A 13,171-nucleotide genomic window follows, 5' to 3' on the forward strand; every position below is an offset into this window, starting at 1 on the left:
CCGCGAAAACGCGGCGGGAGCGGGGAGGGGTGGGCGGGGCCTGGGGGCTGCTCAGCCAATAGGGAGCGAGGGCGCGCGGCGTGCTCGGCCCCGCCCGGTCCCGGTGCGGTCCCGGTGCGATCCCGGCCCGATCCCGGTCTGATCCCGGTCCGATCCCGGTGCGGTCCCGGTTCGCTCCCGGCCCGATCCCGGTCTGATCCCGGTCTGATCCCGGCCCGATCCCGGTCTGATCCCGGTGCGGTCCCGGCCCGATCCCGGTCCGATCCCGGTCTGATCCCGGCCCGATACCGGTGCGATCCCGGTGCGGTCCCGGTCCGATCCCGGTCCGATCCCGGTGCGGTCCCGGTTCGGCTCCCGCGGGCCCATGGAACCGGCCGAGGTGGAGTTCCTGGCCGAGAAGGAGCTGGTGACGATCGTGCCCAACTTCAGCCTGGACCGGATTCACCTGATCGGGGTCGGCGGGCCCGGGCCGGGCTGGGCAGGGACAGGGACTGGAACCCCAAAGCACCGCTGGGGGTGACCGGGGACAATCTGGGGGGGATTATGGGGCAGGGCAGGGTCCGGGTGGGTCTTGGGGGCAGGAACGGGGGATCAGGTCTGGGAATTGGGGTTAAGGGATTGGGATTGAGGTGCAGGAGCTGGGGGGGATCAGGGAGAGGAGCTGGGATGGGTCTGGGGTATTTGGGGACAGGAGGAAGAGATGGGGAAGGGTCGGGATGGATTTGGGATGAAGGGAATGGGGAATGACAGGCACAGGGGGAACCGGGTTGGGGGAAGAGGCAGTGCAGTCCCCCAGGAGGATTGGGAGGGGGCTGTGCTGTCCCCCACTTTTTTAGGGTTTGTGCAGCCCCCGAGTCCTGGCTGGGAGTGTCCGGCAGTCCTGGTGCTGAGCAGAACCCGGGGAGCCCTCAGGGTGACCCCTGAGACTGCGTGTCCAGGGAGATGGGATTTGTGGCTGTAACTCCTGTGAAACACCTTGAAATAGCAAATGCACTGGAAACTGGAAAAATGAATTGATTATTCCTTCTCGAGGGAGATAAGGAAAAGTCTGAGAGCAAGAATTCTGGGATGTGAGAGGAGGAAATGCAGGATCAAGTGTTTGAGTCAGGCTTTTCCAAATCCTCTGGAAACTCTCACCACATTAGCTGACAAGTTCTGTGCAGTCCAAGCTCTGCTTGTTGCCTGCCTCTCATCCTTAATTTGTTTTCCAGGGAGATCTGGGCCCCTTCAATCCCGGTTTGCCAGTGGAGGTGCCTGTGTGGTTGGCCATTAATCTGAAGCAGAGGCAGAAGTGTCGGCTCATTCCCCCAGAATGGATGGATGTTGGTGAGGATGGAGGCTCTGACTTCAGTGGGTGCAGTGGAAACATAAAATTCAAAATAATCCATTTTTCACCATTGGTGGGGAGCTTAATTCAAAAACACAAAGGAACTGAGAGAGAAGGATCTCACGTTCCACCACAGGAATCCTTTATTTACTCTGAGGGTGGTGAGGCTTGGTCAGAAAAAGCTTTAGGGACTTTGGATCACAGAATGCCAGAATTTTTAGGCTGGAAAAGACCTCCAACCTTATCAAGTCCAACTTGTGCCCAGAGCACTGAGTGCCACATCCAGCCATTGCTTGGGCACCTCCAGGGGTGGGGAGCCCCAACCTCCCTGGGCAGCTCCTACCAGTGTTTAATCACCCGTCCAGTCCAGGAATTCCTTCTGATGTCCAAGCTGAACCTCCCCTGGAAAAAACTTGAGGCTGTTTCCTCTCATCCTGTCTCAAATTCCCTGGGAAAATCTCTGTGAGGAGTGAGACCTTGGAGGTGTCCATGTCCCCTGTGCCTCCTCACAGGAGCCTTTTCCTGCCCTCACATCTTTGGAGGCTTGGACACTGAGCTGATCCTACAGAAACAACGTGGCTTTTCCTGGGGAGGGGGAAAACCACGGCTGGAGCACTGGAGGCCAGGCAAAACCTGAGCATCCCTGCTTGTATTTTAGGGAAACTGGAGGAAATCCGGGATCAGGAGCGGAAAGAGGACACCTTCACTCCGATGCCCAGTCCCTACTACATGGAACTCACCAAGCTGCTGCTGAACTAGTGAGTAGGAGCTGAGCCGGGCCATTTTCCACCCCACTTCGTGCCAGCACGGACGATTTTTCAAGCTTTGTTTGGCATCAGCCCCGGAGGGCGGTGGGGAAAGGGAGAGTTGAGGGAGCTTTATCCCTCAGCCTGCCAAGATTTCGCGGCAGCACTTCCCTCATGGTAACTCTGCCTCTCAGGAACTTGGGGATCGTTTGTTCCGTGGCCTCGTAATTGGGGCTGTGCCGCTTTATTGAGCAGCAGCTCAGCGTGGAGGCCTGGAGGATCCGCAACACGTTCCACGGCTGCAATCTGTTCAGCAGCCTCAAGCCTCCAGGCTTCTTCCTTGGCTCTCCTTCAGGAGGAAAGCTCCTCTCCCCTCAGCCTGGGAAGCAGGAGGCCGGGGATATTCCGAGCCTGAGCTCCTGCCTGCTGAGGCATTTCACTTGTAAAATGTGCTGGCTGGTATTTGTCTCAGCGAGGGCTCTGCTGACTTTTTAAGCCCTCGATTAAGCAGGGTGGGCATTCCAGCTCTGGATTTTCCTCTGGAGAGGAGGCTCCTGGCGTGCTGCTCCTTCCCAGCACGCTCCAGCAGCCCTGACAGCTCTGTCCGTGCGCATCCATCGCGTCTCCCAGCTCCTTGTGGCAGCGCTGAATGGCCTTAATGGGGTGATGTGGTACATCCCATCCAGCCTTTCCAGCTTAATTCTCCCTGATGGAGCCCTGAGCCGGGGATTTCATCATGCCTGAGCCCTTGGATTCCCTGGCTGGCCATGACTTTGGCCAGATTTGGAGCCCTCTGTGCACCTCATACCAGCTGGGCAATTAAAGAACAGAAGGATTCTAGTGACAACCAGCTGCTGCATTGAAGCCGGGCATTCCTGGGGAAAGAAACCATCCCAGAAATCCCAGCAGGACCAGGAGCAGAGAGGATTTTCATGTGAAGTCGCAGGTTTTTAGCAAACCGCCCTGAGAGCGCCTCGGGGAGGGGTGAGATGGTGACAGCAGCAGTCAGTGACATAAAGCACTCGATGGTGACATAACCACACACCCCTCTGAGCCTGCTCTGAGCCTGCCTTTCCTTCCCCTGTCCCAGTGCCTCTGACAACATCCCCAGAGCGGACGAGATCCGGACGCTGGTGAAGGACACGTGGGACACGCGCATGGCCAAGCTGCGCCTGTCCGCCGACAGCTTCGTGCGGCAGCAGGAGGCTCACGCCAAGGTGTGCCAGGGCCTCATCCCAGCAGGGATCCAGCTGCCCCGGGGTGCTGAGGGGTGAGGGATGAGCTGCTGGGAAAAGGCTGGCTTGGGGCATGCTTGTCCTGGGTTGTGGGTGCGTCACTGTGGAGCTGGAGCTGTGTGTGTGTGTTGGACATCGTGGGGCAGCGGCAGCTCCTTGTGGGAAGCAGTCGTGGAATGGTTTGGGTTGGCTCCTAAAGGTCTCGTTCCACACCTTCCACTAGAGCAGGCAGCTCCAGGCCTCATCCAGCCTGTCCTTGAACACTTCCAGGAATGGGGAATGCTCCTGAGGAGGTGCAGGGGTGCTTCTCTTGACATGGCTGGCAGCTGGGTCAGTCCCTTGGGGTGTCACCAAAGGGAGCTGTGGGCTGTGAGCTGCTTCCCATCTACCTTGTCTTCCCAGATCCTGTTCTCTCCCCTTTTAGCTGGATAACTTAACCCTGATGGAGATCAACAGCACCGGGACTTTCCTTACCCAAGCCTTGGACCACATGTACAAGCTCCGCACTAACCTCCAGCCTGGCGAGAGCTCCCACTCCCAGGATTTCTGACAGGGAGCTGGGAAGGAGCTGCTTCATCTGGCCAGCTCCCACCTCCCTGCAGGGACCTCCCGGCCCCACATTCCCCTCGGGGCCGGCTGGGAATCGCTCCGGAGCTGCCGGAGCATCCCTCGGTGCAGGCGGTGACTCGCTGGGCGGATCTCTCGGGTTGTACTTCAGCGAGGGAACTTCTGAGGGCAGCACAGGCCACACGCTGCCTTGAAAGCCATAAATTTCGAGGCGGTGCTTCCATGGATTTTCTTAGAGCCTTGGGGAAAAAAAAAAAAAAAAAGAAGGGAAGATGTGCTGGCAATGAGGTGTCTGCTGGGGAGATCAGCTGGGAAGCAGATCCATCTGCTCTTTGGAGAAGGACAAAAGAAAATGGTTTTCCCTCTCAGATACCAGGCTGTGGGGAAATACCAGAATGTCATCCATCTTTGTTTTTGTAATATTTGGGGTTTTAATCTGAAACTGTCTGTAAAAAAAAAAAAAATAACGATAATAAAAAAAAAAAAAAATAATTGCAGCTGAAGAACGGCATCAAATTAATCCTGGGCTGTGTCACAAACAATGCTTGGAAAATCCTGCAGCTCCCTCCTTTGGCTCCAGCCCTGTTTCCCTGCGGCAGAGCGACAGGAAAGGGCAGGAGCCAGGCTGGATCAAGGCAGAATCCAGGCAGGATTGAGGTGGGATCAAGGCAGGATCCAGAGCAGGATCTATCTGGGATCTAGGCAGGATCCAGGCTGAATCCAGGGCAGGATCAAGGCTGGATCCAGGCAGGATCTAGGGCAGAATCCAGACAGGATCCAAGGCAAGATCCAGCTGGGATCAAGGCAGGATCCAGGCATGATTCAGGCTGGATCCAGGCAGGATCAAGGCAGGATCTAGGGCAGAATTCGGACAGGATCCAGGCATGATTCAGGCTGGATCCAGAGCAGGATCCAGCTGGGATCAAGGCAGGATCCAGGGCAGGATCCAGCTGGGATCAAGGCAGGATCCAGGGCAGGATCTAGCTGGGATCTAGGCAGGATCCAGGCTGAATCCAGGGCAGGATCCAGGCTGAATCCAGGGCAGGATCCAGGCTGAATCCGGGGCAGGATCAAGGCTGGATCCAGGCAGGATCTAGGGCAGAATCCAGACAGGATCCAAGGCAAGATCCAGCTGGGATCAAGGCAGGATCCTGAGCAGGATCAAGGCAGGATCCAGGCATGATTCAGGCTGGATCCAGGCAGGATCAAGGCAGGATCTAGGGCAGAATTCGGACAGGATCCAGGCATGATTCAGGCTGGATCCAGAGCAGGATCCAGGCACGATCCAGGGCAGGATCCGGGCAGGATCCAGGCAGGATCCAGCCGGAGCAGGGCTGTGCTGATGGCAGCTGTAATTATAATTATTCCCGGTGCCCGAGGGTGCCAGGCTGGCAGCGCTGCCCTTCCCCGAGCATCTGGGCAGGGCTCCCGCTGCCATCTGTGCCCTGCCAGCCTGGGCTGTGCCCCAAGGGATGGCACAGCGGGAAGGATGGCAGGAATGATGGCAGGAGCTGCCGGGAATGCTCGGAGCAGGGCTGGGGATGCGCTCCCCACGGAGAAAGGATTCCTTGCTGTCGTTGTGGAAGAGTTTATTTTGGGGTTTTTTTTTGGGGGGGATGTTTTCAGGAATTACAGCAATATATTCATAAATACCTAATTACTACATTCAACAAATAATATATTACATTACAATTAATTCCAACATAGTACACTTTGAACATGTTTAGGGTTGGGTTTTTATCCTTTTTTGGGTTTTTTTTTTTGTTTTCTTTCACAGCATCCAACCTGCCCCCAGCAGGCTTTGCTTTCCTCTCCTTCCTCCCAGCCCTCCCAGGCTCTGGCACAGCTGCTCCAGCAATTCTGCACAGACACAAATGCTCACCACAAGCCTGGGGCGGGGGGAAAATCAGCCCAAAACCCCTGAATCCAGGCTGGTGAGGAGGGAAAGTCAGCACAGGAGCTGCTACAAAGCCAGGCTGCATCCCAGCCAGGCTCCTCAGCACGGCGAGGGATAAATTGCCAATGATTTTCCATCCCTGCCTTCTTCCCCCTCCCTCTGCCAGGGCACACAGGAAGGGAAAGGAGCAGGGCAAGGAGCGAATTTTGCCGTGTTAAAATTCCCTTCGAAGCCTGGAGTTGGCAGCGGCGAGGCCAGAGGCTGGCGAGGCAATTGGGGATTTAAAAAAGATTAAACTAATTTCTGTCACAAGGGCATTCTGCTTTTTAATCTTTCCCAGCGTTTTTTATTTGGTGAAGCCAATGAGAGAGCAGGGAGCAGGGGGGTTGTAGGGGGGGTTAATGCTTTCCTTTGCCAGTGCAACGAGGGAATTTAAAGCAGGAAGCAGAGGTCACCTTTTCCCGGAGATGTGAGCTGGTCTCGTGGCGAATTAAAAACAATTTCTAATAAATAATTTAAAAATAACAATCAAATAAAAAGGTTCCCCCGGAGGAGGGGAAGAGGAGCACGCGCTGGTTTTTAGCAATGGCTCAAAATGGCACCGAGCCTGACCCTGGTGGCACCAGGACATCCCTGCCCGCCTGCGGGCACAGCTCCGCGTGGATTGTCCCCAAAGTGCCACCAAGAGACCCCACAGGACCCCCTCTCCCCGTGCCCAAACTGCCCTAGAGCCGCTCTGATTGTCTTGGTGTGTTTTTGGGGTGGACAAGGACACCCCAGTGCCACCCACCCCTCAACCCTCCGCCCTCTCAGCGCAATTCCTTGGGATTTTTCCTTTGGCAGACGGAGCCTGGGCAAGGCTCAGACACCACCCGGCACCGTGACACCCACGACGACCCAGCTGGAGCAGAAAAAGCCCCAGAAAGCGAAGAAAAAGGGTAAAAACTTTAAAAAAAACCCCCCACACAGGAGCGTGGAAGGGCTCAGCTTCCCGAGGGACTGGTGGTGGGACAGGACCTGCCCCGGTGGAAAAGGGGATTTATTTTTCCTGGGTTTCAATTCTTTTTAAAAACATTTCAGTATCTTTTCTGGCCTGACCAGCAGCAGTACAAACACTAAAAGCGAGTTAATCCTTTTGCCAAAAGGAAAAGATAAAATAAACAAACTAGAAAGAACATAAAAATGGGAGGGGGAAGGAGCGGTGGGGGGGAAAAAAAAGGAAAAAAAAAAGCAGAAACATCTTAAAAAAAAAGGCAAGCTTTTTATAACAATAATTAAAGCAATAAAAACATACAAAACTTTGTCGTTTTTTAATATATATACACAGTACAAGGCTGAAGCACCTTTTTTTTTTTTTTAACTTTTCTTTTCCACCTGTTCAATCCCAAAGCCGGGGGTGACAAAGTGACCCCACGCGTGTCCCTGCCCCTTCCCCGCCAACCAGGAACAAAAAGGGACCTTCAACCAGTTTATTGACTTTATTTTTTGATAGCGAAGTGCATTTCCAGGGGAAACCCCGGGCTGGGGGTGCCGTGCTGGGAGCGGGGTCCGGCAGCACCCGGCCCCCGGGGCCCCGCCGGGTTTAGTGTTGTCGGTGGAGTCTTTCATTGTCTTTTTTTCTTTCTTTTTTTTTTTTTTTTTTAGAAAAAACCCCAAAGAACCAACAAAAATGAGCGTTATAAAGTGTGGGTGGAGTGGGGAGGGCTTCAGAGCTGTGGCCCCCGGAGGAGGGGACAGGAGGGGACAAGCCAGGGGCTGCTGGCTGTGGGATGGGCTCCCAGCTCCTCCCGGCTCCCGTTTGCTTCATGCATGGCACATTCTCCATTTATTTCTCTATTTTTATTATTTTTTTTTTCCTCTTTTCTTCCTTTTATTATTAATGATTTTCTCGTCGTGGTTCGTTTTTTTGTGGTGGTTTTTGTTTTTTTTTTTTTGGTTGTTTGTTTTTTTTTTTTTAATTTTATTTTTTTATTTTTTTTTTAGCTTCAAACCTCCCAGTGAAAAATATTAAATATTCAAGGTAATAAAATAGATTATTATTTCTAGACTATATGTTCGGCCTGGCCCAAGGAGCGTCACCTGGGATACCCCTTGAAATAACCCCTAGACCACTGCATTGCAGGCAAGGCAAGGCACTTCCGCAGGTGATCCAGCTCCGCTTGCAGGCGCTCCCGCTCCGACACCATCTTCTGCTTCTGGCTCCTCAGCTCCTGTGGGGAATGGAAGGCTCAGCAGGCACCTCACGGGGCAGGGAAGGGCTGGGGAATGGGCTGGGAATGGGATACAGCAGGGAATGGGCAGTGCGTGGATGGGGCACTGCAGGAATGGACACCGAGTTTGGGCACTGCAGGGAAGGGGCATTGAGAGTTTGGGCATTGAGAGTTTGGGCATTGAGAGTTTGGGCATTGAGAGTTTGGGCACTGAGAGTTTGGGCATTGAGGGTTTGGGCATTGAGAGTTTGGGCATTGAGAGTTTGGGCATTGAGAGTTTGGGCACTGAGAGTTTGGGCATTGAGAGTTTGGGCACTGAGAGTTTGGGCACTGAGAGTTTGGGCATTGAGAGTTTGGGCATTGAGAGTTTGGGCACTGAGAGTTTGGGCATTGAGAGTTTGGGCATTGAGAGTTTGGGCATTGAGAGTTTGGGCACTGAGAGTTTGGGCACTGAGAGTTTGGGCATTGAGAGTTTGGGCACTGAGAGTTTGGCGACTGTAGGAATGGACACTGAGAGTTTGGACATTGAGAATTTGGGAATTGAGAGTTTGGGCACTGAGAGTTTGGGGACTGTAGGAATGGACATTGAGAGTTTGGGCATTGAGAGTTTGGGGACTGTAGGAATGGACACTGAGAGTTTGGGCATTGAGAGTTTGGGGACTGTAGGAATGGACATTGAGAGTTTGGGCATTGAGAGTTTGGGGACTGTAGGAATGGACATTGAGAATTTGGGAATTGAGAGTTTGGGCACTGAGAGTTTGGGGACTGTAGGAATGGACACTGAGAGTTTGGGCATTGAGAACTTGGGGACTGTAGGAAATGGGCATTGAGAGTTTGGGCATTGAGAGTTTGGGCACTGTAGGAATGGACACTGAGAGTTTGGGCACTGCAGGGAATGGGCATTGAGAGTTTGGGGTCTGTAGGAATGGACACAGTTTGGGCACTGAGAATTTGGGGACTGTAGGAAATGGACACTGAGAGTTTGGGCATTGAGAGTTTGGGCATTGAGAGTTTGGGCATTGTAGGAATGGACACTTGAGAGTTTGGGCACTGTAGGAAATGGGCATTGAGAGTCTGGGAATTGACAGTTTGGGCACTGCAGGGATGGAGACAGAGTTTTGGCACTGTAGGAATGGACACAGATTTTGGGCACTGAGAATTTGGGCACTTCTGGAATGGACACTGAGAGTTTGGAGGGCTGGGTGCCCAGGAAGGCTGGGTGTACAGGGGATGGGTGCCCACAGAGCCTGGTGCCCAGGGGATGGGGTCCCAGGGGATGAGTGTGGGTGCCCAGGAGATGAGTGTGGGTGCCCAGGGGATGAGTGCCCAGGGGCTGGGTGCCCAGGGGATGAGTGTGGGTGCCCAGGGGATGAGTGTGGGTACCCAGGGGATGAGTGTGGGTGCCCAGAAGATGAGTGTGGGTGCCCAGGGGATGAGTGTGGGTGCCCAGGGGATGAGTGTGGGTGCCCAGAAGATGAGTGTGGGTGCCCAGGGGATGAGTGCCCAGGGGCTGGGTGCCCAGGGGACGTGTGCCCATGCCCACTCACCGCCATGCTGTGTGACAGCTGCTCGGCTGTCAGGCTCAGGGTATAGTGCTGCGCCTCCAGCCGCCGGCACTGCGTCTGCAGCACCTGGCGCTCCAGGTTTTGTTCTGCAACATCCAAAGGAAAAGGGCTGAGCACCAGCTCCTCTGGCTCCATGCACCACCCACAGAGGGGGCCAGCCCTGCTCTGACTGCCCCCAGCATCCCAGAGCATTCCCAACCCTGTCACTGCCTGTGGGGAACCTTTAGGTCCCACTGGGAGGACACTGAGCAGCTGTGAATATCTCTATTTTTCATGCATACATCATGTTTTGCAAAAACAGCAACACTGCCTGTTGCTTTCATGCTGCTCCTGCATTGCTGGAGATCCCCCAGTGCTTCCCCAGCCCACCCCAGCAGGAATCAGTGACACCTCCCAGGGGAAACCAAACCAGAAATTGGCATTTCACCCTCCCTGCCCAACACCCTGCACCCCCTTACCTTCTATATGTTCCTGGTAAGCTTCAAAAATTGCCTCGATCCCTTGCCACTTGGGCCTGGGGTAATCTTCCTCTTCTTCCTCCTCTTCCTCCTCCTCCTCCTCATCCTCGGAGGCGGAGTCCCGGGCCAGGGGGGGCAGTGGCCGGAGCGGCCCCTCGGCCGTGCCGTTGTGCGGGGGCCCGGCCAGGCGGGTGGACGCCTGCAGCTCCGGGATGTTGTAGTGGATGGAGGTGTCCAGTTTGTGGTTCTGCTCCGCCGTCAGCGCCGCCGTCCCCCCTGTGGGCAGCCACAGTCAGCCCCACTCCCCACGGACCCTTCAAGGCATTCATTCCACCCTTTCCCAGACTTTTCGGGGGTTTACAGCATCTTCTGGGGGTTTTTATCACTCCTTGTATTCTTTCTTTATTTCAATCACTCAGCTGAGTGAGTTTGGAGGCTTTGCAGCTGTATTATCCCTAATTTTTAGCTTCAGCAATGAGCTCATGGGATGTTCCAGCAATGAGGTTGCCAGTGCCAAACCCCTGTGGGGGGACAAGGGGGTGATATCCCAGTACCCAACCAGCTCCCTGCATCCCTGCTGCTTTTTATGGGCATCAGGGAGAATTTCTTCATTGGCAGGGCTGTCAAACACTGGGAGGAGCTGCCCTGAGAGCTGGTGGAGTCCCCACCCCTGGAGGGGCTCAAGAAGGGCTCAATGTGGCACTCAGTGCAAAATCTTACTTTCCTGGATTCTTAAGCACTTCAGATTTTTAAGTGAGGCCTGTAAGGAAGTTATTGCAGTGTGGTATAGTAAATTCCATATGAATCCCTAGCTAAATTGCTTAAGTTATCAATTAAGTTTAAATGCTGTTAAGTTAAATGCTGCTGGGCCTTTAAACATAACCTGTTGATCAAGCCCAGGCTCAGTTTAGCACAGGGGTCTGCTCTGAACTTGTGACTCGAGGGTGTCCCCCTTCTTTTTGTCCTTACCCTTTCCCCCTCCTCCACACAAATTATTTGGGGGTTTATTTATTGACTTTGGATTTTGGTTTGCTTTTCCTCACAGTGCTTTAACCATCTAATAAACAGGAGAGTGAACCTTGCCAAAGAACTTTGTTGTGATGCTGGTTTTACCCTAAACCTGGTTCCGCTGGTGATTCTTTAAGTGGCTTTAAAACAGCGATTCCCAACAACTTCCCGTTACCTTTGTGCTTCTGCAGCGCCTTCTGCGTGGACTGCAGCACCGACTCATGGAACTGGTGGGCAAATTCCTCGGCAATGAAGGGTTCCCAGGGCTTGCTCTTGCCGTTCATGCTGTGGGACAGCGGCACCGGGATGTCCTTGGGGAGGGGACCCCTGACGTAGCTGAGGATGCTCAGAGCCTTCTTCCCGGGGTGCCCGTCACTCAGCCGGGGCTTCTCCGGCGCCGTGCCCGACTCCTTGGGCCTGGCTGGCTCCTGGGCTCTCAGCTGCTCTAACCTGGAGGCTTCCGCCGCCTTCGGCACCTCAGGCACGGAGACGGCGATGCCCACGGGTTTATCCAGGTCCAGCAGGAGCGGCGGCACCGGAGGCTCTTTGGGAAGAGGAGCAGCAGTTGGCACAGCTGGAGTCCGTGCTCCCCTCGAGGCAAAGCCGTGCCCCACAGCCCAACACCCAGGGAAGGACTCGGGGCGCTTACCAGTGCTGGGGGCACCGGGGCTGTCCCGCGGGGAGCTCTTCACCACCACGGCGGCCGGCGTGGTCTTCTGCTTCATGGCCTGGAGCATCTCCACCAGCTTCTCCTTGTCTGCGGCATGGGAAGCTGAGGTTTAGTGTAGCCTCTGCTCAGCAGAGCAAGCTCAGGGCCCCAGGCAGGTCCCCCAGGGCACCCCCAAACCCGAGCCTGCGCGGGCCATGGCTGTTACCTTTCCTCTTCTCGGCGCTGATGTGCGTGAGGTTGAAGATGGTGAGGAAGCGCTTCTTCTCCTCGAAGTTGGGGCTGTTGTTCATCTCGTCGGGGCTGTAGCGGGTGGAGAGCGGGAGGCGCGGGGAGGGCGTGCGGCGCTTGTTCTGCACCGTGGGCGGAGAGGGGCTCCGCTCCCGCAGCATCCGCCGGCGCTTGCGCCGCTTCTGGCTCAGCAGTTCCTCCTTCTGCTGCTGCGTGGTGAGGCCGAAGAGCTGCAGGAACTCCAGCTTCTGGGTGACCAGGGGGAAAGCAGAGCAGGGTCATCCCCCATCCTTGTCTTCATCCCCATGCCACTGGCAATTCCCATCCTCATTCTCACCCTCATCCCTGTTGCAATCCCCATCTCTATTCCCACCCCCATTCTCATCCCCATTCCCCCAATCCTCATTTTCATTCCTGTTCCCATCTCCATTCCCATTCCCATCCCCATTCCCCATCCCTAATCTCATCCTCATTTTAATTCCTGTTCCCATCCCCATCCTCATCCCACCTCCATTCCCGTTCCAATGCCCATCCTTCCCTCCATCCCCATTTCCATCCCCATCCTCATCACCCCCATCTCTAAGCCCCTGGTGCCTCTGCAGACACGTGGGGATGGTGGCTGTATTGGGCACTGGGAACTGGTGTAATGGAGGGGCTGCTCCCCCAGGGGACAGGGAGGGGACAGGGAGGGGACAGGGAGGGGACAGGGGGTGCCACCAGTACCTCAGAGGACGTGTCCAGCTTCAGCGGGGGCTGCTCAGCCACGCAGCGGAGATGGGCCCGCACCTCCTCCTCGTCACTGTCATCACAGGAGTCATCCAGGTCATAGTAGTACCCTGGGGGTGGGGAGAGGCTGGCGTGAGGCTGGGGACACCTTGGGGACCTGCTGGGACCCCAGGGAATCTTCTGGGGAACTCCACTGGGGAGGGCCGTGCAGCAGGGTGGGATGTCAAAGAGTGATGTGGATCCAACACGGGGCCCAGCAGGGTGAGGGGAGCCCTGACCCCTCTCCAACACCTTTGGGACCTCGGAGGGCGTCACCCATCCCTGCATATCCTCCTGGCATCGCTGTGGGATGGGTGGCAGGGGCTCAATGGGGCACAGGCTGGGGAGGCTGTGGCTGAGCCCCCATCCCACTGGAGTGGGGACAGCAATTCCAGCCCCTCTCAGCTCTCCATCTCCTCCTCACCGCTGTTCTCATCCCCACTCCAGCAGCCCCATCAATATTTAAAACCCTCTTATTAGCTCCAGTTCATCATT

At 55.3% G+C, this 13,171-nt stretch overlaps 2 protein-coding genes across 5 annotated transcripts in view; one reads left to right on the forward strand and one right to left on the reverse strand.

The window, feature by feature from the left end:
- The first annotated feature begins 255 nt into the window (after positions 1-255).
- Positions 256-4,141, forward strand: GINS2 (GINS complex subunit 2). The gene is made up of 5 exons (XM_058846034.1): positions 256-454; positions 1,212-1,326; positions 1,986-2,085; positions 3,164-3,290; positions 3,733-4,141. Exons 1-5 carry the CDS (start codon positions 365-367, stop codon positions 3,856-3,858), a joined length of 558 nt encoding a protein of 185 aa, XP_058702017.1. The 5' UTR covers positions 256-364; the 3' UTR covers positions 3,859-4,141.
- A 2,992-nt stretch (positions 4,142-7,133) lies between these two features.
- GSE1 (Gse1 coiled-coil protein) overlaps positions 7,134-13,171 on the reverse strand; it is a 99,809-nt gene continuing 93,771 nt past the window's right edge. For 2 of the 4 annotated variants that reach the window (XM_058845882.1, XM_058845883.1), the window contains exons 11-17: positions 12,635-12,747; positions 11,889-12,159; positions 11,663-11,785; positions 11,189-11,557; positions 10,006-10,281; positions 9,530-9,633; positions 7,134-7,982 (exon numbers count right to left, since the gene is read on the reverse strand). In XM_058845882.1, coding sequence (XP_058701865.1) covers positions 7,848-7,982; positions 9,530-9,633; positions 10,006-10,281; positions 11,189-11,557; positions 11,663-11,785; positions 11,889-12,159; positions 12,635-12,747 — 1,391 coding nt within the window. In that variant the 3' untranslated portion in view covers positions 7,134-7,847. The remainder of the gene's footprint in view (positions 7,983-9,529; positions 9,634-10,005; positions 10,282-11,188; positions 11,558-11,662; positions 11,786-11,888; positions 12,160-12,634; positions 12,748-13,171) is intronic. The other 2 variants (XM_058845885.1, XM_058845884.1) reach the window with 1 other exon arrangement.

The sequence above is a fragment of the Poecile atricapillus genome, chromosome 10 (genome assembly GCF_030490865.1).
Source record: "Poecile atricapillus isolate bPoeAtr1 chromosome 10, bPoeAtr1.hap1, whole genome shotgun sequence".
NCBI classification, from domain to species: domain Eukaryota; kingdom Metazoa; phylum Chordata; class Aves; order Passeriformes; family Paridae; genus Poecile; species Poecile atricapillus.